The sequence below is a fragment of the Felis catus genome, chromosome E1 (genome assembly GCF_018350175.1).
Source record: "Felis catus isolate Fca126 chromosome E1, F.catus_Fca126_mat1.0, whole genome shotgun sequence".
In the NCBI taxonomy this organism is placed as follows: domain Eukaryota; kingdom Metazoa; phylum Chordata; class Mammalia; order Carnivora; family Felidae; genus Felis; species Felis catus.
Window position 1 is genome coordinate 45,046,858 of NC_058381.1, and position 23,913 is coordinate 45,070,770.

General features: G+C 38.9%; 1 protein-coding gene and 1 pseudogene across 46 annotated transcripts in view; one reads left to right on the forward strand and one right to left on the reverse strand.

The window, feature by feature from the left end:
• EFCAB3 (EF-hand calcium binding domain 3) overlaps window positions 1–23,913 on the forward strand; it is a 460,207-nt gene that overhangs the window by 73,067 nt on the left and 363,227 nt on the right. For 45 of the 46 annotated variants that reach the window (XM_045044749.1, XM_045044748.1, XM_045044746.1 and 42 more), the window contains 4 exons: window positions 16,468–16,611; window positions 18,228–18,299; window positions 21,320–21,463; window positions 22,275–22,346. In XM_045044749.1, the coding sequence (XP_044900684.1) occupies window positions 16,468–16,611; window positions 18,228–18,299; window positions 21,320–21,463; window positions 22,275–22,346 (432 nt within the window). The remainder of the gene's footprint in view (window positions 1–16,467; window positions 16,612–18,227; window positions 18,300–21,319; window positions 21,464–22,274; window positions 22,347–23,913) is intronic. The other variant, XM_045044751.1, reaches the window with a different exon arrangement.
• On the reverse strand, window positions 257–379 carry LOC111557950 (annotated as a pseudogene).

Here is a 23,913-nt window from a genome sequence, read left to right on the forward strand (position 1 = left end):
ATTCACCTGAAATTGATTTTTATGTTTAGAGTGAAATTGGGATCCAATTTAGTTTTTTTCCATAAAGATATTAGCTGGTGACAGTTTTATATTAATTCTTTGAGATTTATGTATTGTATAAATTGATTTGGAACCTGACACTCACACATGATGGCCTTGGGATTTAGGTTATCATTGGAGATTTTATTCCTTCTATCCATACCTCTGGCAGAGAGCAGCCTTTATTCTTGAATTCCTAAAAAGGTGACTAAAGTGTTTTTATTAATAATTTTCAGATAGATTTTCCGGGGCCCTGTCTTTTTTGGGAAAAGTTTTCAATTAGCAATAATCGTGCCTCGGATAAACCTCATTGGCTATGATACTGCCACTGTGCAAAGCTGAGCCCTGTCTTTTTTTTGTTTGTTTTGTATTAAAATTTTTTTTAATGTTTATTTATTTTTGAGAGAGCAAGAGACAAAGTGCGAGCAGCGGATAGGCAGAGAGAGAGGGAGACACACAATCCAAAACAGGCTCCAGGTTCTGAGCTGTCAGCACAGAGCCCAATGGGGGACTCGAACTCACAAACTGAGAGATCGTGACCTGAGTTGAAGTCGACGCTTAACTGACTGAGCCACCCAGCCCTGGTTTTAAGTAGGCATCTCAATTATAATTCTAGACTTGTCTGTACCAAGTAATAACAATAATACTTATTATATTACTCACATTTATTGAGGGTTTACTATGTGCCAGTACTGTTTTAAATAATTTTTATTTATTAACTCATTTAATTCTCACATCTACTCTATTATTTTTATTTTATGGATGGGAAAACCATCCTGGTTAAAGACTTCCAGGTTAAAGAAGTCACATAGCTAGTATGTGGTAGAATTAAGATTAGAACTCGGGTAGAGTGAGGGGCGCCTGGGTGGCTCGGTCGGTTAAGCGGCCGACTTCGGCTCAGGTCATGATCTCACGGTCCGTGAGTTCAAGCCCCGCGTCGGGCTCTGTGCTGCCAGCTCAGAGCCTGGAGCCTGTTTCAGATTCTGTGTCTCCCTCTCTCTCTGACCCTCCCCCGTTCATGCTCTGTCTCTCTCTGTCTCAAAAAATAAATAAACGTTAAAAAAAAAATTAAAAAAAAAAAAAAAAAAAAAGAACTCGGGTAGAGTGGTGCCTGGTTGGTTCAGTCAGTTGAGTGTCCGACTCTTGATTTTAGCTCAGGTCATGACCGCAACATTGTGAGATGGAGCCCCACATCAGGCTCTGTGCTGGGCATGGATCCTGCTTAAGATTCTATCTTGAGAGGCCCTGTGTCAGCTTGGCAGAGTGGTGCCACCCCAGAACCGGGTGTGTGGAGTGGGATCCTTTAAGATGTTGGGGTTTGAATCCCAGCTGAGTGCCTAGGAGGTGCAGGAGACTGGAGCGGGACGAACTGACCAGATCGTGCCTGTGCTGTGCTGTGAGGGCTGCCTGAACAGGGTGGTTTGGTCTAGGGAGGAGAAACTGCGATGATGCCATTTTCCTCCAATCACCAACATGGTGGGGCTTCAGGGAACAGGACAGCAGGCCCCCAGTGGAGGTTGGACTGCTTACACCAAACCCTGCCTCACCATGCCTGGCAACTGGATATCTGCTGGAGGGAGAATTGACACTTACCCAACCAGAGGGTCCCTCCTCCACACCAGCACAACCACTGGTTCCAGGGCACCTTCGGACAACGGTCCGGCAGTTTTTCATTTTCTGATTTGATTTTTGGTAATACATATTTTCTTTTCTTGTCTTTTCTCCTTCTTCTTCCTCCTTCCCTTCTCTATTCTGGTTGTTAATTTGTTTAAGCAGGCATTTTTAATCTATACATTTTACACCTCTTGTGTATCTCCTCCTTCTTTATTTTTCTCTCTCTCTCTCTAGATTAAGCCGTATAGTTTCTCTGATTCTCTGTCCGCTCAATTTTTTTTTCTCTTTCCCTGCCCCTGTCATTTCCCTCTTTCTATGGGATAAGGCTTCTTCCACCCCCTCCCCTTTTTAATTTTTTCCAGGGTTACGTCAATGAACAAATCAAAGCACGCCTGGTGGAAGGTCCAAACCACCACTGGGAGTAGGGGTATAAAGCAACAAGAGTCACAACAACAGAGAGCATGTGACACACTCCAAAAACACCTCCTGAAGGGTCAGGCCCTGGATAGTATATGACCCCTATTTAACACAGTAGTACTCACAGGGGCAGGACACATAACAAACTATTAAAACACGTAAAAGACAGAAAACTAGACAAAATGACTAGACAGAAGAATTCTCAAAAATTCTAGGAAGAAATGACAGCCAGAAAAATTGCTCAAAACAGATATAAACAATATACCTAAACAAGAATTTGGAATAATCGTCATAAGACTAGGAGCTGGGCTTGAAAAAACTATAGAAGACAGCAGAGAATCTATTGCTGCAGAGATCAAGGACACAAGAGATAGTCATGATGAATTAAAAAATGCAGTAAATGAGATGCAAAATAAACTAGATGCAGAGACAGCAAGGATGAAGGAGCAGAGGGAAGAATAAATGAAATAGAAGATAACATTATGGAAAATGATGAAGCTGAAAAAGAGAGAGAGAGGAAAGTATTAGACCATGAGGGGAGAATTAGAGACCTAAGTGATTCAATGAGATATAATAATATCTGTATCATAGGAGTTCCAGAAGGAGAAGAAAGAGAAAGGGGCAGAAGGTTTATTTCACCAAATTATAGTTGAGAGCTTCCCTAATCTGGGGAAGGAAGCAGACATCCAAGTCCAGGAGGCACAGAGAACTCCCTTCAGAATTAACAGAAACAGGTCAGCCCCAAGGCATATCATAGTGAAATTGGCAAAATACAAAGATAAAGAGAGAATTCTGAAAGCAGCTAGGGACAAACAGGCCATAACCTACAAGGGCAGACACATAAGGGTAGTAGCAGACCTGTCCACTGAAACTTGGCAGGCCACAGGGGAGTAGCTGGAAATATTCAATGTGCTGAATAGGAGAAATATGCAGCCAGGAATCCTTTATCCATCAAGGCTCTCATTCAGAATGAAAGGAGAGATCAAGGCTTTTCCAGACAAACAAAAACTGAAGGAATTCATGACCACTAAACCAACCCTGCAGGCACTCTGTGAGTGGAATGCTGCAAAAACTACAAAGGACCAGAGACATTGCCACAATCATGAAACCTACAGATAACACAATGACACTAAATCCATATCTTTCAGTCATAACTCTGAATGTAAATGGGCTAAATGCCCCAATCAAAAGGCATAGGGTATCAAAATGGATAAAAAACCAAGTTCCATCTATATGCTGTCTATAAGAGACTCATTTTAGACCTGAGGACACCTGAAAATTGGAAGTGAGGGGATGGAGAACCATATATCATGCTACTGGAAGTCAAAAAAAGCTGGAATAGCCATACTTATATCAGACAAACTAGATTTTAAAGTAAAGACGGTAACAAATGATAAAGAAGAAGGGCATTATTGTCATAATTAAGGGGCCTATCCATCAAGAAGAGATAACAATCGTAAATGTTTATGCCCCCAACTTGGTAAACCCAAATTTATAAATCACAAACATAAGCAATCTTACTGATAATAATACGGTAATTGTAGATGACTTTATTTTTTTTCAATATATGAAATTTATTGTCAAATTGGTTTCCATACAACACCAGTGCTGATCCCAAAAGGTGCCCTCCTCAGTACCCATCACCCACCCTCCCCTCCCTCCCACCCCCCATCAGCCCTCAGTTTGGTCTCAGTTTTTAACAGTCTCTTATGCTTTGGCTCTCTCCCACTCTAACCTCTTTTTTTTTTTTTTTTTTTTCTCCTTCACCTCCCCCATGGGTTTCTGTTAAGTTTCTTAGGATCCGCGTAAGAGTAAAACCATATGGTATCTGTCTTTCTCTGTATGGCTTATTTCACTTAGCATCACACTCTCCAGTTCCATCCATGTTGCTACAAAGGGCCATATTTCGTTCTTTCTCATTGTCACATAGTATTCCATTGTGTATATAAACCACAATTTCTTTATCCATTCATCAGTTGATGGACATTTCGGCTCTTTCCATAATTTGGCTATTGTTGAGAGTGCTGCTATGAACATTGGGGTACAAGTGTCCCTATGCATCAGTACTCCTGTATCCCTTGGGTAAATTCCTAGCAGTGCTATTGCTGGGTCATAGGGTAGGTCTATTTTTAATTTTTTGAGGAACATCCACACTGTTTTCCAGAGAGGCTGCACCAGTTTGCATTCCCACCAACAGTGCAAGAGGGTTCCCGTTTCCCCACATCCTCTCCAGCATCTACAGTCTCATGATTTGTTCATTTTAGCCACTCTGACTGGTGTGAGGTGATATCTGAGTGTGGTTTTGATTTGTATTTCCCTGATGAGGAGCGACGTTGAGCATCTTTTCATGTGCCTGTTGGCCATCCGGATGTCTTCTTTAGAGAAGTGTCTATTCATGTTTTCTGCCCATTTCTTCACTGGGTTATTTGTTTTTCGGGTGTGGAGTTTGGTGAGCTCTTTATAGATTTTGGATACTAGCCCTTTGTCCGATATGTCATTTGTGAATATCTTTTCCCATTCCGTTGGTTGCCTTTTAGTTTTGTTGGTTGTTTCCTTTGCTGTGAAGAAGCTTTTTGTCTTCATAAGGTCCCAGTAGTTCATTTTTGCTTTTAATTCCCTTGCCTTTGGGGATGTGTCAAGTAAGAAATTGCTACGACTGAGGTCAGAGAGGTCTTTTCCTGCTTTCTCCTCTAGGGTTTTGATGGTTTCCTGTCTCACATTCAGGTCCTTTATACATTTTGAGTTACTTTTTGTGAATGGTGTGAGAAAGTGGTCTTGTTTCATTCTTCTGCATGTTGCTGTCCAGTTCTCCCAGCACCATTTGTTAAAGAGGCTGTCTTTTTTCCATTGGATGTTCTTTCCTGCTTTGTCAAAGATTAGTTGGCCATACGTTTGTGGGTCTAGTTCTGGGGTTTCTATTCTATTCCATTGGTCTATGTGTCTGTTTTTGTGCTAATGCCATGCTGTCTTGATGATTATAGCTTTGTAATAGAGGCTAAAGTCTGGGATTGTGACGCCCCCTGCTTTGGTCTTCTTCTTCAAAATTACTTTGGCTATTTGGGCCTTTTGTGGTTCCATATGAATTTTAGGATTGCTTGTTCTAGCTTCAAGAAGATTGCTGGTGCAGTTTTGATTGGGATTGCATTGAATGTGTAGATAGCTTTGGGTAGTATTGACATTTTGACAATATTTATTCTTCCAATCCATGAGCACGGAATGTTTTTTCCATTTCTTTATATCTTCTTCAATTTCCTTCATAAGCTTTCTATAGTTTTCAGCATACAGATCTTTTACATCTTGGGTTAGATTTATGCCTAGGTATTTTATGCTTCTTGGTGCAATTGTGAATGGGATCAGTTTCTTTATTTGTCAACTGATGAATGCAACTGTTGAATGCAACTGATTTCTGTACATTGATTTTGTATCCTGAAACTTTGCTGAATTCATGTATCAGTTCTAGCAGACTTTTGGTGGAGTCTGTCGGATTTTCCATGTATAATAACATGTCTTCTGCAAAAAGTAAAAGCTTAACTTCATCTTTGCAAATTTTGATGTCTTTGATTTCCTTTTGTTGTCTGATTGCTGATCCTAGAACTTCCAACACTGTGTTAACAACAGCGGTGAGAGTGGACATCCCTGTCGTGTTCCTGATCTCAGGGAAAAAGCTCTCAGTTTTTCCCCATTGAGGATGATATTAGCTGTGGGCTTTTCATAAATGGCTTTTATGCTCTTTAAGTATGTTCCTTCTATCCCGACTTTCTCGAGGGTTTTTATTAGGAAAGGATGCTGAATTTTGTCAAATGCCTTTTCTCCACCGATTGACAGGATCATATGGTTCTTATCTTTTCTTTTATTAATGTGATGTATCACATTGATTGATTTGCGAATGTTGAACCAGCCCTGCATCCCAGGAATAAATCCCACTTGATCATGGTGAATAATTCTTTTTAGAAGCTGTTGAATTCGATTTGCTAGTATCTTATTGAGAATTTTTGCATCCATATTCATCAGGGATATTGGCCTATAGTTCTCTTTTATTACTGGGTCTCTGGTTTAGGAATCAAAGTAATACTGGCTTCATAGAATGAGTCTGGAAGGGGCGCCTGGGTGGCTCAGTCGGTTAAGCGTCCGACTTCGGCCCAGGTCATGATCTCGCGGTCCGTGAGTTCGAGCCCTGCGTCGGGCTCTGTGCTGCCAGCTCAGAGCCTGGAGCCTGTTTCAGATTCTGTGTCTCCCTCTCTCTGACCCTCCCCCATTCATGCTCTGTCTCTCTCTGTCTCAAAAATAAATAAACATTAAAAAAAATTATAACAAGAATGAGTCTGGAAGTTTTCCTTCCCTTTCTATTTTTTGGAATAGCTTGAGAAAGATAGGTATTATCTCTGCTTTAAACGTCTGGTAGAACTCCCCTGGGAAGCCATCTGGTCCTGGACTCTTATTTGTTGGGAGATTTTTGATAACTGATTCAATGTCGTCGCTGGTTATGGGTCTGTTCAAGCTTTCTATTTCCTTCTGATTGAGTTTTGGAAGTGTATGGGTGTTTAGGAATTTGTCCATTTCTTCCAGGTTGTCCAGTTTGTTGGCATATAATTTTTCATAGTATTTCCTGATAATTGCTTGTATCTCTGAGGGATTGGTTGTAATAATTCCATTTTCATTCATGATTTTATCTATTTGGGTCCTCTACCTTTTCTTTTTGAGAAGCCTGGCTAGAGGTTTATCAATTTTGTTTATTTTTTCAAAAAACCAACTCTTGGTTTCATTGATCTGCTCTACAGTTTTTTAGATTCTATATTGTTTATTTCTGCTCTGATCTTTATTATTTCTCTTCTTCTCGGTTTGGGCTGTCTTTGTTGTTCTGCTTCTATTTTCTTTAGGTGTGCTGTTAGATTTCGTCTTTAGGATTTTTCTTGTTTCTTGAGATAGGCCTGGATTGCAATGTATTTTCCTCTCAGGACTGCCTTCGCTGCATCCCAAAGCGTTTGGATTGTTGTATTTTCATTTTCGTTTGTTTCCATATATTTTTTAATTTCTTCTCTAATTGCCTGGTTGACCCACACATTCTTTAGTAGGGTGTTCTTTAACCTCCATGCTTTTGGAGGTTTTCCAGACTTTTTCCTGTGGTTGATTTCAAGCTTCATAGCATTGTGGTCTGAAAGTATGCATGGTATGATTTCAATTCTTATATACTTATGAAGGGCTGTTTTGTGACCCAGTATGTGATCTATCTTGGAGAATGTTCCATGTGCACTCGAGAAGAAAGTATATTCTGTTGCTTTGGGATGCAGAGTTCTAAATATATCTGTCAAGTCCATCTGATCTAATGTATCATTAGGGGCCCTTGTTTCTTTATTGACCGTGTGTCTAGATGATCTATCCATTTCTGTAAGTGGAGTGTTAAAGTCCCCTGAAATTACCACATTCTTATCAATAAGTTTACTTATGTTTGTGAGTAATTGTTGTATATATTTGGGGGCTCCTGTATTTGGTGCATAGACATTTATAATTGTTAGCTCTTCCTGATGGATAGACCCTGTAATTATTATATCATGCCCTTCTTCATCTCTTGTTACAGCCTTTAATTTAAAGTTTAGTTTGTCTGACATAAGTATGGCTATTCCAGCTTGATAAATAGTTCTCCATCCCCTCACTCTCAATCTGAAGGTGTCCTCAGGTCTAAAATGAGTCTCTTGTAGACAGCAAATAGATGGGTCTTGCTTTTTTATCCATTCTGATACCCTATGTCTTTTGGTTGGCGCATTTAATCCATTTACATTCAGTGTTATTATAGAAAGATATGGGTTTAGAGTCATTGTGATGTCTGTAGGTTTCATGTTTATAGCGATGTCTCTGGTACTTTGTCTCACAGGATCCCCCTTAGGATCTCTTGTAGGGTTGGTTTAGTGGTGACAAATTCCTTCAGTTTTTGTTTGTTTGGGAAGACCTTTATCTCTCCTTCTATTCTAAATGACAGACTTGCTGGATAAAGGATTCTCGGCTGCATATTTTTTCTGTTCATCACATTGAAGATCTCCTGCCATTCCTTTCTGGCCTGCCAAGTTTCAGAAGAGAGATCAGTCACAAGTCTTATAGGTCTCCCTTTATATGTAAGAGCACGCTTATCCCTCGCTGCTTTCAGAATTTTCTCTTTATCCTTGTACTCTGCCAGTTTTACTATGATATGTCTTGCAGAAGATCGATTCAAGTTACGTCTGAAGGGAGTTCTTTGTGCCTCTTGGATTTCAATGCCTTTTTCCTTCCCCAGATCAGGGAAGTTCTCAGCTATGATTTCTTCAAGTACATCTTCAGCACCTTTCCCTCTCTCTTCCTCCTCTGGAATACCAATTATGTGTAGATTATTTCTCTTTAGTGCATCACTTAGTTCTCTAATTTTCCCCTCATACTCCTGGATTTTTTTTTATCTTTTTCTCAGCTTCCTCTTTTTCCATAATTTTATCTTCTAGTTCACCTATTCTCTCCTTTGCCTCTTCAATCCGAGCCGTGGTTTTTTTATTTTGCAGCTCATTTATAGCATTTTTTTTAGCTCCTCCTGGCTGTTCCTTAGTCCCTTGATCTCTGTAGCAATAGATTCTCTGCTGTCCTCTATACTCTTTTCAAGCCCAGCGATTAATTTTATGACTATTATTCTATATTCACTTTCTGCTATATTGTTTAAATCCTTTTTGATCAGTTCATTAGCTGTTGTTATTTCCTGGAGATTCTTTTGAGGGGAATTCTTCCGTTTGGTCATCTTGGATAGTCCCTGGAGTGGTGCGGAACTGCGGGGCACTTCTCCTGTGCTGTCTTGAATAACTTGCATTGGTGGGTGGGGCCATAGTCAGACCTGATGTCTGCCCCCAGCCCACCGCTGGGGCCACAGTCAGACTGGTGTGTACCTTCTCTTCCCCTCTCCTAGGGGCGGGATTCACTGTGGGGTGGCGTGGCGTGGTCCATCTGGGCTACTTTCACACTGCCAGGCTTATGGTGCTGGGATCTGGTGTATTAGCTGTGGTGGATCGGCAAGGTGCACAGGGGCGGGAGGGGCAGGCTCAGCTCGATTATCCTTCCATGATCAGCTTCGGGAGGGGCCCTGAGGCACCGGGAGGGAGTCAGACCCGCCGCCAGTGGGATGGATCCGCAGAAGCACAACGTTGGATGTTTGCGCAGTGCAAGCAAGTTCCCTGGCAGGAACCAGTTCCCTTTGGGATTTTAGCTGGGGGATGGGCAAGGGAGATGGTGCTGGCAAGCGCCTTTGTTCCCCACCAATTTGAGCTTTGTTGTCCGGGGCTCAACAACTCTCCCTCCCGTTGTCCTCCAGCCTTCCCACTCTCTGAGCAGAGCTGTTAACTTATAACCTTCCAGATGTTAAGTCCCGCTTGCTGTCCGAACACACTCTGTCCAGCCCCTCCGCTTTTGCAAGCCAGACTCGGGGGCTCTGCTTGCCAGGCGGGCTGCCCCTCCATCCTTACTCCCTCCTGCCAGTCTGTAGCACGCACTGCCTCTCCGCCCTTCCTACCCTCTTCCATGGTCCTCTCATCTATACTTGGCTCTGGAGACTCCATTCTGCTAGTCTTCTGGCAGTTTTCTGGGTTATTTAGGCAGGTGTAGGTGTAATCTAAGTGATCAGCAGGATGCAGTGAGCCCAGCGTCCTCCTACGCCACCATCTTCCCTGTAGAGGACTTTCATACTCCACTTACATTAATGGAGAGATGACCTAGGCAGAAAATTAATAAAGAAACAATGGTCTTGAATGATATACTGGACCAGATGGACTTGACAAATATATTCAGAACTTTTTATCCAAAGCAGCAGAATACACATTCTTTTCGAGTGCACATGGAACATTCTCCAAAATAGATCACATACTGGGTCACAAAGCAGCCCTAAATAAATATAAAAGGATTGAGGTCATACCATGCATATTTTCAGATCACAATGCTATGAAACTTGAAATCAACCACAAGACAAAATTTGGAAAGACTCCTAATGCATGGAAGTTAAAGAACATCCTACTAAAGAATTAGTGGGTCAATTAGGCAGTTAAAAAAGAAATTTAAAAATATATGGAAGCAAATGAAAATGAAAATATAACATTCCCAACCCTTTGGGATGCAGCAAAGGCAGTCCTAAGAGGAAAATACACTGCAATCCAGGCCTATCTCAAGAAATAAGAAAAATCCCAAATACAGAATCTACCCTCACACCTAAAGGAACTAGAAGCCGAGCAGCAAAGAAACCCCAAAGCCAGCAGAAGAAGAGAAATAATAAAGATTAGAGCAGAACTAAACAATATGGAATCCAAAAAAACCCAGAAAACAAAAAACACAGTAGAACAGATCAATTAATCTAAGGTGGTTTTTGGAAACAATAAACAAAATTGATTAAACCCTAGCCAGACTTCTCAAAAAGAAAAGAGAGAGAACCCAAATAGATAAAATCACAGATGAAAGAGGAGAGATCACAACCAACACCACAGAAATACAATTATTAGAGAATACTGTGAAAAATTATATGCCAAGAAACTGGACAATCTGTAAGAAATTGGACAAATTCCTAGACACCCATACACTACCAAAACTCAAACTGGAAGAAATAGAAAATTTGAACAGACCCACAACCAGTGAAGAAATTGAATCAGTTATCAAAAATATCCCAACAAATGAGTCCCAACAAATGGGCCAGATGGCTACCCAAGGGACTTCTACCAGACATTTAAAGCAGAGTTAGTACCTATTCTTCTCAAGCTGTTCCAAACAATAGAAATGGAAGGAAGGCTTCTGGACTAATTCTATGTAGCCAGCATTACCTTGATTCCCAAACCAGAGACCCCACTAAAAAGGAGAATTACAGGCCAATATCGCTGATGAACATGGATGCAAAAATTCTCAACAAGATACTAGCAAATTGAATTCAACAGTATATTAAAAGAATTATTAACCATGATCAAGTGGGATTCATTCCTGGGCTGCAGGACTGGTTCAGTATTCGCAAATCAATCAATGTGGTATATCACATCGGTAGAAGAAAGGATAAGAACAATATGATCCTGTCAATAGATGCAGAAAAAGCATCTGACAAAATACAGCATCATTAGTAAAAGCCCTCCAGAAAGTTGGGATAGAAGGAGCATATCTTAACATCATCAAATCTATATATGAAAAGCCCAAGCTAATATCATCCTCAATGGGGAAAAACTGAGAGTTTACCCCCTGAGATCAGGAATACAACATGGATGTCTACTCTCACCACTGTTGTTTAATATAGTGTTGGAAGTCCTAGCCTCAGCAATCAGACAACAAAAGGAAATAAAAGGCATCCAAATTGGCAAAGAAGTCAAACTTTCATTTTTTGCAGATGACATGATACTCTACATGGAAAACTCAAAAGACTCCACCAAAAAACTTCTAGAACTGATACATGAATTCAGCAAAGTTGCAGGATATAAAACCAATGTACAGAAATTGGTTGCATTTCTATACAGCAAGAATGAAGCAATAGAGAAATCAAAGAATCGATCCCATTTACAATTGTATCAAGAACCATAAAATACCTAGGAATAAGTTTAACCAAAGAGGTAAAAGATCTGTATGCTGAAAACTGTAGAAAACTTATGAAATAAATTGAAGAAGACACAAAGAAATGGAAAGGCATTCCAGGCTCATGGATTGGAAGAAAAAATATTGTTAAAATGTGGATAGTACCCAAAGCAATCTACACATTCAGTGTAATCCCACTCAAAATTGCACCAGCATTCTTCTCAGAGCTAGAACAAACAATCTTTCAATTTGTAGGGAACCACACAAGACTCTGAATAGCCAAAGTAATGTTGAACAGGAAAACCAAAGTAGGAAGCATCACAATCCCAGACTTCAGCCTCTACTACAAAGCTGGAATCATCAAGACAGTATGGTATTGGCACAAAAATAGGCACGTAGACCAGTGGAATAGAATATAGAACCCAGAACTGGACCCACAAATTTATGGCCAGCTAATCTTTGATGAAGCAGGGAAGAGTATCCAAGGAAAAAAAGAAAGTCTCTTTAGCAAATGGTGCTGGAAGAACTGTACGGTAACATGCAGAAGAAGGAAACTGGACCACTCTCTCACACCATACACAAAAATAAACTCAAAGTGGACGAAGGGCCTAAATGTGAGACAGGAAACCATCAAAACCCTAGAGGGGAAAACAGTCAACAACCTCTTTGACCTCAGCCACAGCACCTTCTTACTTGATATGTCTCTGAAGGCAAGGGAGATAAAAGCAAAAATGAACTATTGGGACCTCATCAAGATAAAAAGTTTCTGCACAGCAAAGGAAACAATCAACAAAACTAAAAGGCAACTGATCAAATGGAAGAAGATATTTACAAATGACATATCAGATAAAGGGTTAGTATCCAAAGTCTATAAAGAACTTACCAAGCTCAACACCCGACAAACAAACCAGTGAAGAAATGGACAGATGACATGAGCAGACACTTTTCCAAAGAAGACATCCAGATGGCCAGCAGACACATGAAAAGATGCTCAACATGGCTCATCATTAGGGAAATACAAATCAAAACCACACTGAGATACCACCTCACACAGGTCAGAGTGGCTAAAATTAACAACTCAGGAAACAACAGATGTTGGTGAGGATGTGGAGAAATGGGAGCCCTCTTGCACTTTTGGTGGGAGTGCAAACTGGTGCAGCCTCTCTGGAAAACAGTGTAGAGGTTCCTCAAGAAATTAAAAATAGAATTACCCTACAACCCAGCAATAGCACTACTAGGAATTTATCCAAAGGATACAGGAGTGCTGATTCATAGGAGCACATGTACCCCAATGTTTATAATAGCACTATCAACAATAGCCACATTATGGAAAGAGCCAATGTTCATCCACTGATGAATGGATAAAAAAGATGTGATACACACACACACACACACACACACACACACACACACACACACACACACCAGAATACTACCGGCAATGAGAAAGAATGAAATCTTGCCATTTGCAACAACATGGATGGAACTGGAGGGTATTATGTTAAGTGAAATAAGTCAGAGCAAGAGAGATATCATGTTTTCACTCATATGTAGAATTTGAGAAACTTAACCGAAGACCATGAGGGAAGGGAAGAAGAAAAAATAGTTTCAAACAAAGAGGGAGGAAGGCAAACCATAAGAGACTCCTGAATACAGAGAACAGACTGAGGATTGATGGGGAGACTGTGGGGGAGGGGAAAATGGGTGATGGGCATTGAGGAGGGTACTTGTTGGGATGAGTACTGGGTGTTGTATGTAAGCGATGAATCATGGGAATCTACTCTTAAAGCCAAGAGCACACTGTATGTTAGCTAACTTGACAATAAGTTATATTTAAAAAAAAAAAGCATTCTGTCTCTCTCTCTCTCTTTGCCCCTCTCCCATATGCACACACTCTGTCTCTCAAAAAAAAAAAAGGCAACTCATGGGGCGCCTGGGTGGCTCAGTCAGTTAAGCATCTGACTGTTGATCTCGGCTCAGGTCATGATTTCACAGTTTGTGAGCTCAAGCCCTGCATCAGGCTCCATGCAACGGTGAGAAGCCTGCTTGGGATTCCCTCTCTCTGCCCCTTCCGCATGCTCTCTCTCTCTCTCTCACTCAAAATAAATGAATTAATTAAAAAAAAAAAGCAACTCAGAGCTTATGTTCTCTACTTATGCATTATACCATTTGACTGCCATGGCGTCAGCTCAGGCACACACACAATAATTCTTCCTCACTTTTGGCATCTGGTGATTTCCCTTTCTATTGAGCTTAGCATTCAGTTGTTTAGGCTGAAAGGTTTGGAGTCATTCTTGGTCTTTTTTTTCCTTATGGCCCTAGCTCCACCACTTCCACTTCTCTGATTCAGTTCATCACCAAATATTATTTTTATTGATATTTTAACTCAGTATAGAGTATGTTTTGCATTGGAAATTGAAGGGGAATCTGGCTATCGTCATTCTATATTGCCAGTTCTCTCTTTATAGGGGGCACCTGGGTGGCTCAGTCGGCTAAGCGTTCAACTTTGCCTCAGGTCATGATCATGCTGTTCATGAGCCCTGTGTCAGGCTCTGTGCTGTTTGAACTGTTTGAGCCCTGTGTCAGGCTCTGTGCTGACAGCTCAGAGCCTGGAACCTGCTTCAGATTCTGTGTCTCCCTCTCTCTCTGCCCCTCTCCAGCTCATGCTGTGTCTCTCTCTCTCTCTCAAAAATAAACATTCAAAAATAAAAAATAAAAACACTCATTCATGGGGTGACTTGGTGGCTCAGTTGGTTGAGCATCCAACTCTCGATTTTGGCTCAGGTCATGGTCTCACAGTTTCGTGGGTTCAAGCCCTATGTTGGGCTCTGTGCTGACTGACAGCATGGAGCCTACTTGGGATTCTCTCTCTCCCACTATCTCTCTGTCCCTTCCCTGCTCTCATTCTCTCTGTCTCTCTCAAAATAGAAATAAAATAAACTTAAAAAAACCCTTGACATTCCACCTTAGCTTTTTACAAAAGTTAAATCTCACTTTAACTCCATTTGCCAATTTTCTATTTTCATCTTGTTTACCTTTAGTAGTTTTTTTTAACCCAAGTATAATTAACATACAGTATTACATTAGTTTCAGGTGTGCAGGTTGAATGATTCAACCATTATTTTTAATTTAATATGTTTATTCTTCAGAATTCTTCTCCTTATGTTTTCTGTGACACCGTCATCTCATTTTTTTCCCACCTTATTGGCTCTTCCTTTTTTTTTCTTTAAAATTGAGATATAATTGGCATATAACATTGTGTGAATTTAAGGTGTACAAAGTGTTGATTTGATACACTTATATATTGCAATACGATTACCACCATAGTGTTAACAGTATCATCACATCACATAATGATCATTTCTATTTTTGTGGTGAGAACACCAAGATTTATTCTCTTAGCAACATTCAAGTATATAATATAGTATTGCTAACTATAATCACAATGCTGTGCCTTAGATGCCCAGAACTTATTCATCTTCTGATTGTAAATTAGTACCCTTGACCAGCCTCTTCTCAATTTCCTGGTAACCACCATTCTACTCTGTTTCTGAGTTCTGCTTTTTCAGCTGTGAGACCTTATAGTATTTGTCTTTCTCTGATTTATCTTACCAAGCATAGTGCTTGTCACTCTTTTGTCCCTAATGTCAGGATTTCCTTCTTTCTCATAACTGAATAATATTCCATTGTAGACCTAGCTCTTCTTTTTTGGTCTTGTTTGCTGGCTCCTTCTTTTCTGACTGGCTTTTATATTAACATGATCCCAGGATCCATTCTGAGTCCCATTCTCTAAGCCTCTTCCCGAATCATCTTATTGCTTTAAATAATATTGCTGTTCTTTTGACTCCCCATGTATCTCATACTTAATATGTATAAAAAAGAATTCTTGCTGTCCAACGATCTTATTCTTTCCCTAGGCTCTCTTACCTCAGTTTTTGACACCACTGTCCACTCAGCTTCTAAGTTCTAAACCTAGGAGTTCTTCATGGCCCCAGCTTCTCATTCAGTTCATCACTAAATACTCTCAGTCTTGGGGCACCTGGCTGGTGCAGTTGATAAAGTGAGTGACTTTTAATCTCTGGGTTGTAAGTTTGAGCCCCACATCAGGTGTAGAGATTGCTTAAAAATAAAATCTTAAACAAATTAAAAAAATTTTTTTTAAATACTTTCAGTTTTATTTTCCAAACACATCCTATATTTGTCCACTTCCGTTCTCATCACTGTTACCCTTGCTGAAGCCACGGTCATCTTTTTCTCTGAACTAGCTTCCTAACTGCTTGATCTTCCAGAGAGTCTATTCTCTATACAGTAGTAGAGTGATCTTTTTACACATTGGTAATGAGATAATTTCACTCCCTGCCCCTTAAACCTTCCAAAGGTTTTCCATTGGAATTAAAAACAAAACAGAAACAAAACAAAAAAACCCACAAAATTTCTTTCCATGGGCTGCAGTAGTAGATTGAAGAGAAAGTAAGATCCAGGGAACAATGTTCGGGGGAGATGTAGAGCAAAAGCTATTTTGGTTTCATGGTTTAATTCATGGTTTAATCAGTTGGAGTTGTTTATGAATTCAGACTTCTGTAAATCTATAAGTCAATGAAAATGACTCTTTATATTGGTTATTCAGCAGAGGGTCACTATAAGTTCTTGAAATATTTCAGAATCCTCAAAGAAACACTAATTTTGGTGTTAAATATTTTATTGTGTTTTAATATTTGAAAATTGGCAATCATTTATAACATATTTGTTATTCTTCTTAGCCATAAAAACCTTAGTTCCTGACTGTTCCAGGTAATAGTTTAACTGTACTAACTTCTTGGACAAGGGTGTTGTAAAACTTGTGTGTGATCTACCTTTCAGTATTGCCTGATGCTATTGAAAACCTCCATAATCTCAGCAAAGGGAAGATGAATATTTCTCACCTGTGGACCACTCTGTCTAACTTGAATAGTAACTTGAAAAAAAATGAATTCCTAGCTGCACTGAAATTAACAACAGTGGATGGTAAGTATTCCAAATATTACAATTAAAAGATATATAAGACTGTCGGTCTGCCTTTTGTCAATCTTTTTTTCCCCTTGTATCTTGTACTTGGTTGATATGCCAATATATACACTTAGAAAATATAAAGAAAGCTCAGATTGTTTGGTTGTCCAACAGAAAAAATGTTAATATCTAATTTATTGTTACTCTAAATTGATCAAATATGCATTGATTACCTTCAAGTTGTGTAACATGCAACTGGAAAATGGCATATCCCCGTGAACACAGAGGGGACTGTTAGGAAATGTTAAGAGATCTATTCCCATTTTTTTATTAACATGATTTCAGATATCCATACTGTAAAATAGACTTCATGGTGGCCACCACCACTACTAAGTTAGCAAGTAAAAAAAGATTCAAACAAAACAAAAATGAGTTTACAAAGTAAAACAAAGACCGTGGACTATAATTTTTCTTAAAAAAATTTTTTTTTAGCATTTATTTCTGAGAGAGAGAGAGAGAGAGAGACAGAGCAGGAGCAGGGGGAGGGGCAGAGAGAGAGGGAGACACAGAATCAGAAGCAGGTTCCAGGGTCTGGGCTGTCAGCACAGAGCCCGTTGCGGGCCTCAAACTCATGAACCATGAGATCATGACCTGAGCCGAAGTCGGACGCTTAACCAACTGAGCCACCCAGGCACCTCTACAGTTTTTCAAATAAGACTATCATTTACTGCTGATGTTCTGCATGTAGGAGCCAGGTAGTACACAACCACAGGTGAACATTTCCACTCCTTCGTACTTTTCATACCTTGAAGTTACAAATGTACTATTATACTCTTTTATGTGAAATGTTTATGCAAAACTAGCCTAGTAACAAGAGCATGCTGTCTGTGGTCTTTGTCAAAGAACTGTCTTTCCCTGTGAGGATTACCTACCCCCTTTTCTTCATTAAGCTCCTGTTTAAGTGAGACTGGTAATTTTGAACTTTAAGTGTGTTGGTTGTTTTGTTTATTAACATATTTGAGATGAGGAGGGTTGATGAAAATATGATACTACCTGATAATAGCGATTTTTTTCCCTCTCTTTTACTGAGACCTTTTATTGGACCTTCAGTACAACGTGATTTAATTCTTATTTTAATGCAGTGGTTTGCAAAGTTTTGAACCTTGTTATTTTTGGTTTTGTATTTATATTTGGTGCTGGTAAAGCAGTAGAATCCTTTTCTTCTAAATGAAATCTTACAGAGTCCCTCAATATATAAATCATAAAAGTTGAGTTTCTCTGAATAAAGTGGGGGCAATGACCAAATGAACTGCTTAAGTATTTCAACAGAGCTTTAGAAACGTGAGAAAGAACGTAAGCATTCCTGACCTAGGATCCTCTTTTTGACCATGGTGTATGTTAAAAAAGGAAAAAGGTCGGGGCGAGGGGGGGTGTGCCTGAATGGCTCAATCAGTTAAGTGTCCAACTCTTGATTTCAGCTCAGGTCATGATCTCACAGTCATGGACTCGAGCCCCTTGTCTGGCTCTGTGCTGACAGGATGGAGCCTGCTTGGAATTCTCTCTCTCCCTCTCTCTCTTCCCCTCCCTCCCCCTCAAAATAAATAAATAAACTTAAAAAAATGTTTTTCTTGCAGAAGATGATGAAGTACAAATAGAAGAATTTGGACAAGTGGTAAAGGATATTCGTGATGCCTCCAGGTTAAAAGGTAACTAGTAAATTATTTGTGACTGTTACATTTACTTTTATTGAATAGATGTCTTCGTGTTTTGTTTTTTAGAATTTCTAGTTCTGTTAATTTCTGCTTACCATGTTGGCATTGATCTGTTTTAAGGCAGGCAAAACTTGATTTTGATTAAAAGTTGGCAGCATCCATGATGAAAGAAAAAAGCCTTTTTCTGGAATGGGGCCTGTGTAAACCTATCTTAAATCCCTTTTTTTGTTGTTGTTATTTGTGTGTGTGTGTGTGTGTGTGTGTGTGTGTGTGTGTGTGTGTTTTGTTCTGGACTTTATGTAAAGTCAGATACTAGCTTTACAATTTTTCAGATATGAAAATTTTCTATACCATTTTTAGCCTCAGACTTAGGACTCTACCCTGTGTAAAGGCTTATATATTATAGAATTTCTCAGAAATCTTCTACCTCCTCCTTTAGTAGACATTCCTCACGTTCCTTTCTTTGGATTTTGTTAACATACAAGAGTGACCATGTGCATTTTGGTACCGTGGGTATTTCCTACCACTTGACTTCCATTTTTGCTTAAAAGTTAAAATCATAGACCGAAAACCAATGGAGATCATACTCATAGAGTTTGTGTACTTTTCTATTGGGAAAATAAGTTTAAAACTTAATTATCACTGGTAATTTATTTGAATAACATTCAAATGACTATTTGGTCAATGAGGACTGTCAGGAGAAGAATAACAACATAGGTATATGTTTAGGAAAATGGAAGCAGAGTCATTTCTGGGTGTAAAGAAGTAGATAGATACTTTTCAGATTTTTAATAACCACTCTGCCCTCGTATAAAAATTTTAACATCATTGCTTCTCTTTTAGGTTAAGAAAAGTACTTAATAATTCCCTGTTGACATATTAATATGTTACCTGGGTCACATAACATAATTAGCATCAATATAGTATAGTGAAATAGATTAGCTGTGCTATAGGAAACAATGCATACAGGTAGAAAAGAACATGGGCTATGGAGTTTGATACATGGTGGTTTGTGGGTTTTTGACTTACCAGCTGGGTAGTCTCTGTAGGTCATTCTGGTTTCCTCATCTTTAAAACAAGGAAGCTAATAAAATCACGTTTCTCCTAGAGTTGTCAGGATCAACTGCAAAAACACATATAAAGCACATAATCTAATTATTAGGCACATACTATATACTTGGTAAATGGTAGTTAATTTTGAAATCAGAAAACAGAGTTCAGAAAGACTGGTATTCAGGACAGGTAACTTTTTATGTGGATGAAGGAAAAAAAATGGAAACTAAACCATTGAGAAAGGAGAACAGTGAAAAAGGAGAAAGGTGTAGTTTAGGTACCTGAATCTGGGAGCTGGTAATAATGATTGGGGGTTGACACTGGAATCTGTCAGCCAGTGCAAGAAAAGGCCAATAATTACAGGGAAGAGTTAGGAAGGGCCACCCTGGAAGAAAAATGTTAACATGGCGGGCCTGAAACTGCTCTGTTTAGAAAAGTCTGCTTGCAAGGTTGACTGTCATATGCGCAGAATGTTCCCTTCATTACTGACTGATAAGGTTAGTTCACTGTGCCTGGACTATTTGTTGACAAACTTGGAGGGGCTGAGAAAATAGGCATATTGTGGATCAAGTTCTATGCTTTCCTTCAGTATACACACAGTTTTAAGGGATTATGGTCAGTGTCTGATCTTGTAGTTGAAGATTTTAGAGGTTGGGCAGGCAGTTCTAGGTATTGATGAGGATTAAGGATAGCCATTGATTTGGATGACTTTGGAAAGGAAGTGAAAGTTTTTGGAGTTGAGAGGTCAAGGTCATTCTTATTGTCATCAGATGATAATGGGAAATGGGGCTGAGGGAGGATTATGAGCAGGGTGACCAAAGATCCTCCAAGAAGGTGAAAGAGTGATCAGAAAGTCAGTAGATGATGGTGTCCGGAGGGTAGTGTAGGTCAATGACAGGTCTGAATCTCAGGGGAGGGATAGGTTTGATTGAAGGTGGAACTAAAATAGCCAGACAGCAGAATCTTAGGAGTGTTTCTCTGCTTCCTTGTCCTATGTGGAGCATGGGAGGATGAGCAGACTCCTCTTAAGGTGTCTGTGCAAAGAAACCGTATTTTAAAGGAAACCAAGCTTTAGGTAAAACAAGCAGAGCTGATACAGGTTTTTAGGTGACTGCCATTTGCAGTTGCCTCGCTGAGATGTTAGGGGGACAGAAAGTGAAGCGGGATCGAAGGTACTAAGAAGCTGTGATTACTGTTTGCAGCTATTCCTGATGGCTTAATAATAATAATAATAATAATAGTAACTTTATTGCTATTAATATGACACTTAGTGTTTGCTATATACCTAATGTTGTTTTAAGTGTTTTTCATACATCATATATTTAATCTCCATATTAACTGTGTGAGGTAGATAGTATTATTAAATTATTTTAGATATAAGACTACTTACTGAATTTGATAGAGGGGTTAAATAGTAATAATTTGCTCAAGGTCAGATAGTTTCAGGTCACAAATCCTGGAGCCAGGATTTGAATGTACTTAACACTGCCTCCTTTGAAAGGGCTGGAAATAAAACAAAATTCCAGATGCCAGAGTACAACTGGATCTTGGTAGAATTGAAAAGAAAAGGTGAGTGAGTCTTTGTGATACTTGTGTTTACTATTTTACATTTCTCATGCTTCTGAAATCTATTTCACTTCCACCAGGATGAGTTAATTTCGTTTGCTACCATTAGAGCTCTAGTTTAAAATAACTACTTTGTGTCATTGCAGTGAAAAATTCAGCCATAGCAACCATTTTGGTTGTGCCAATTTTCTATTAGCACCAAAGAAACATGGCAGACCAAGCATATTTTGCTGGACTTAGAATTTCCTGAGGGCTGGATTCTTCACTGAGATTTCTTATTCAAGAGGTGACCATAAATCATGGACTACCACTGACAAAAGTCTTTAGTGATGGCTACTGTTGTTTTTTAAGTCAGAGGTTAGTTCAATTACCGAATCACTTTTTTCTGTTTCTAGAGTTACAAGACATTGTCTTAGCTCTTGATGGGCTTGAAGGTGACATGATATCTGGGAAGAACTTGGAGAGCTTTCTAGGAAATATTGGGATTAAGTCACCTGAAGAAGAGGTAGAGAAAATTCTTCAGTCAGATCTTGTTTCTGGTAAGCATTTAAATATTATCCATTTTTTTTTGTTTTGGGTAGGAGTAACTGAAGAAAGTGTGCAAGGTTTTTGTTCAAGCAAATGGGGCTCCTTTGAGCTAATATCTATAGGTATTTGCTTGTATTGCTGTAAATGTCCTTAAAGAGGAGACTTTCTTTTACAGTCCGTTTGTTTTTTTTTTTTTATTTTTTTTTTAACGTTTATTTATTTTTGAGACAGAGAGAGACAAAGCATGAACGGGGGAGGGTCAGAGAGAGGGAGACACAGAATCTGAAACAGGCTCCAGGCTCTGAGCTGTCAGCACAGAGCCCGACGCGGGGCTCGAACTCACGGACCATGAGATCATGACCTGGACCGAAGTCAGCCGCTTAACCAACTGAGCCACCCAGGCGCCCCTACAGTCCGTTTTTACAGTTAATGAGAATACTCTTAGCAAGCAGGTAGAAATTTTGTGGGGGAGTGGGCTCGTTGGTATCCACTCTCTTTAGATAGATCTTGATTTAGTGACTAACACATAGTTTGGAAATTCCAGCTCTGTGAATAGAATACCTAGCTTTGTTCGTTTGTACCAAGTAAAGTTATTGGACTTACAACTTTCTTAGTAGGTTAGTTGCCTTACAGGTAGAATCAGAATTAGTATATCTACAATCTTGTAAGGTTAATTGCAAGGCACAGTGGGTGAAAATGAATCCCAAGTATCTTGTATGTAAAGTAAAGAAATTGTATGCTGGTTTTGATTTTCATATGAGCTTTTTAATATTACGTTTTCCAGGGATTCTTGTCTGTTCCCCCTCTCTCTCTTTCTTACAGATGACAACATGGTGAATGTTAAAGACTGTATGAAGGCTTTGAAGGACACTCAGAAATTTTCCAGTTTTGTTGGTAAGAACTTTATGGTAAAACTGTTGAATGGCAAACAACACAGGACTCATTCAGAGGTCACGTAGCCAAACATTATATTTGGTGCTCAGATCTTCTTTGTAGTATCTGTGCCAAATGTTTGTTTCATCTACATTTGAACTCTTCCAGTTATGGCAAACTTGATTACATTTGTTTTTCATTTAAGAATTTGTATTTTAATGGAAAAGATTGGGAAAATCACAAGGTTATGATGTTTTCCAATAGCTAAAGTAAGGACATTTTATTATATAATAATGGCAATTTTGAAACTGTTATAAAAAAATTTAGTGACCAGGAGTGTAAGAGATATAAAGTGCAAGGCTCATGTAATGTCACCTTCTGGAAATATCCCTGTTAAAGTGTGGTAAATATCCCTTTAGCCTTTTTTATTTGAATCTATGAATATTTGTGTATTCTGATATTATTTAAAAATTAGGCGCACTTGGGTGGCTCAGTTGGTTGAGTGTCTGATTTTGGCTTAGGTTATGATCTCATGGTTTGTGAGTTCAAGCCCCACATTGGGCTCTCTGCTGTCAGCACAGAGCCCATTTCAGATCCTCTGTTTCCTTCTCTCTCTGCCCCTGCTTGTTCTCTAAATTAATTAATTAATTAATAATTAATTAATTAATAATTAATTAATTAAAATAAAATTACCATGTCCATAATATTCCACGACTTGGAGTTTTAAAGAAATTAACAATGTATCTTAGATATTGTTCCATGTTCCATTGTATCATAAACAACCTCATTCTTTTTAAAGACTGCATAATATTCCATTTGGGGGATGTACTGTCATTTTATCCACAACACTTTTGATGATATTTGCCAATTAAAAATCTGAAAATTTGCCAATTTTTCACCACTGAAACATTTTGATGAGCATTGTTGTATGCATATATGTGCATAAAGTTCTCCTGGGGGATAAAATCCTCAGAAGTCACACTGCTAGACTGAAATATATGCAGATGTGAGATGTTAACAGCTACTGCTTAATTATCCTCCAAAAAGTTTGTAAAAATTCACACTTTTATCAGTAATGGATATTATTTATTGAAAATTCTGCTGGTAGAAGAATTCTATTATTGTTTTAATATGCATGTCTTTAATGACTAGTGATGTAAAACATTTTTCATATGATTGTCGAATATGCTTTGCTTTTATTTTAATTAGATTGTCTTTTTCATATGAATTTATAAATAGCTCTTTATATAAGGGACATTAATGTTCTGTCTTGTCTATTGCCATTTTTTTTTCTAGTTTATTATTCATCTTTGACTTTGATTTTGGTGGACTGCTTATTGCCATCCTCTGTTTTATTTTGTCAGTTTTGGTAATTTTTATTCTCCTAGGAAATTTATTTTACTCAAGTGTTTTTTGGGAATATTAGTACAATCCTATGCAGTGATAATTCTTTTGATTTTTTTGTATCTGGTTATTTTCTCATTCTTAAATTTGTATATATGTTTGTGTGTGTGTGTGTGTGTGTGTGTGTATTTATATATCTTTTTCTAGATTTCCTAGCAGATCTTTTAATTATCTCTGTTTTTAA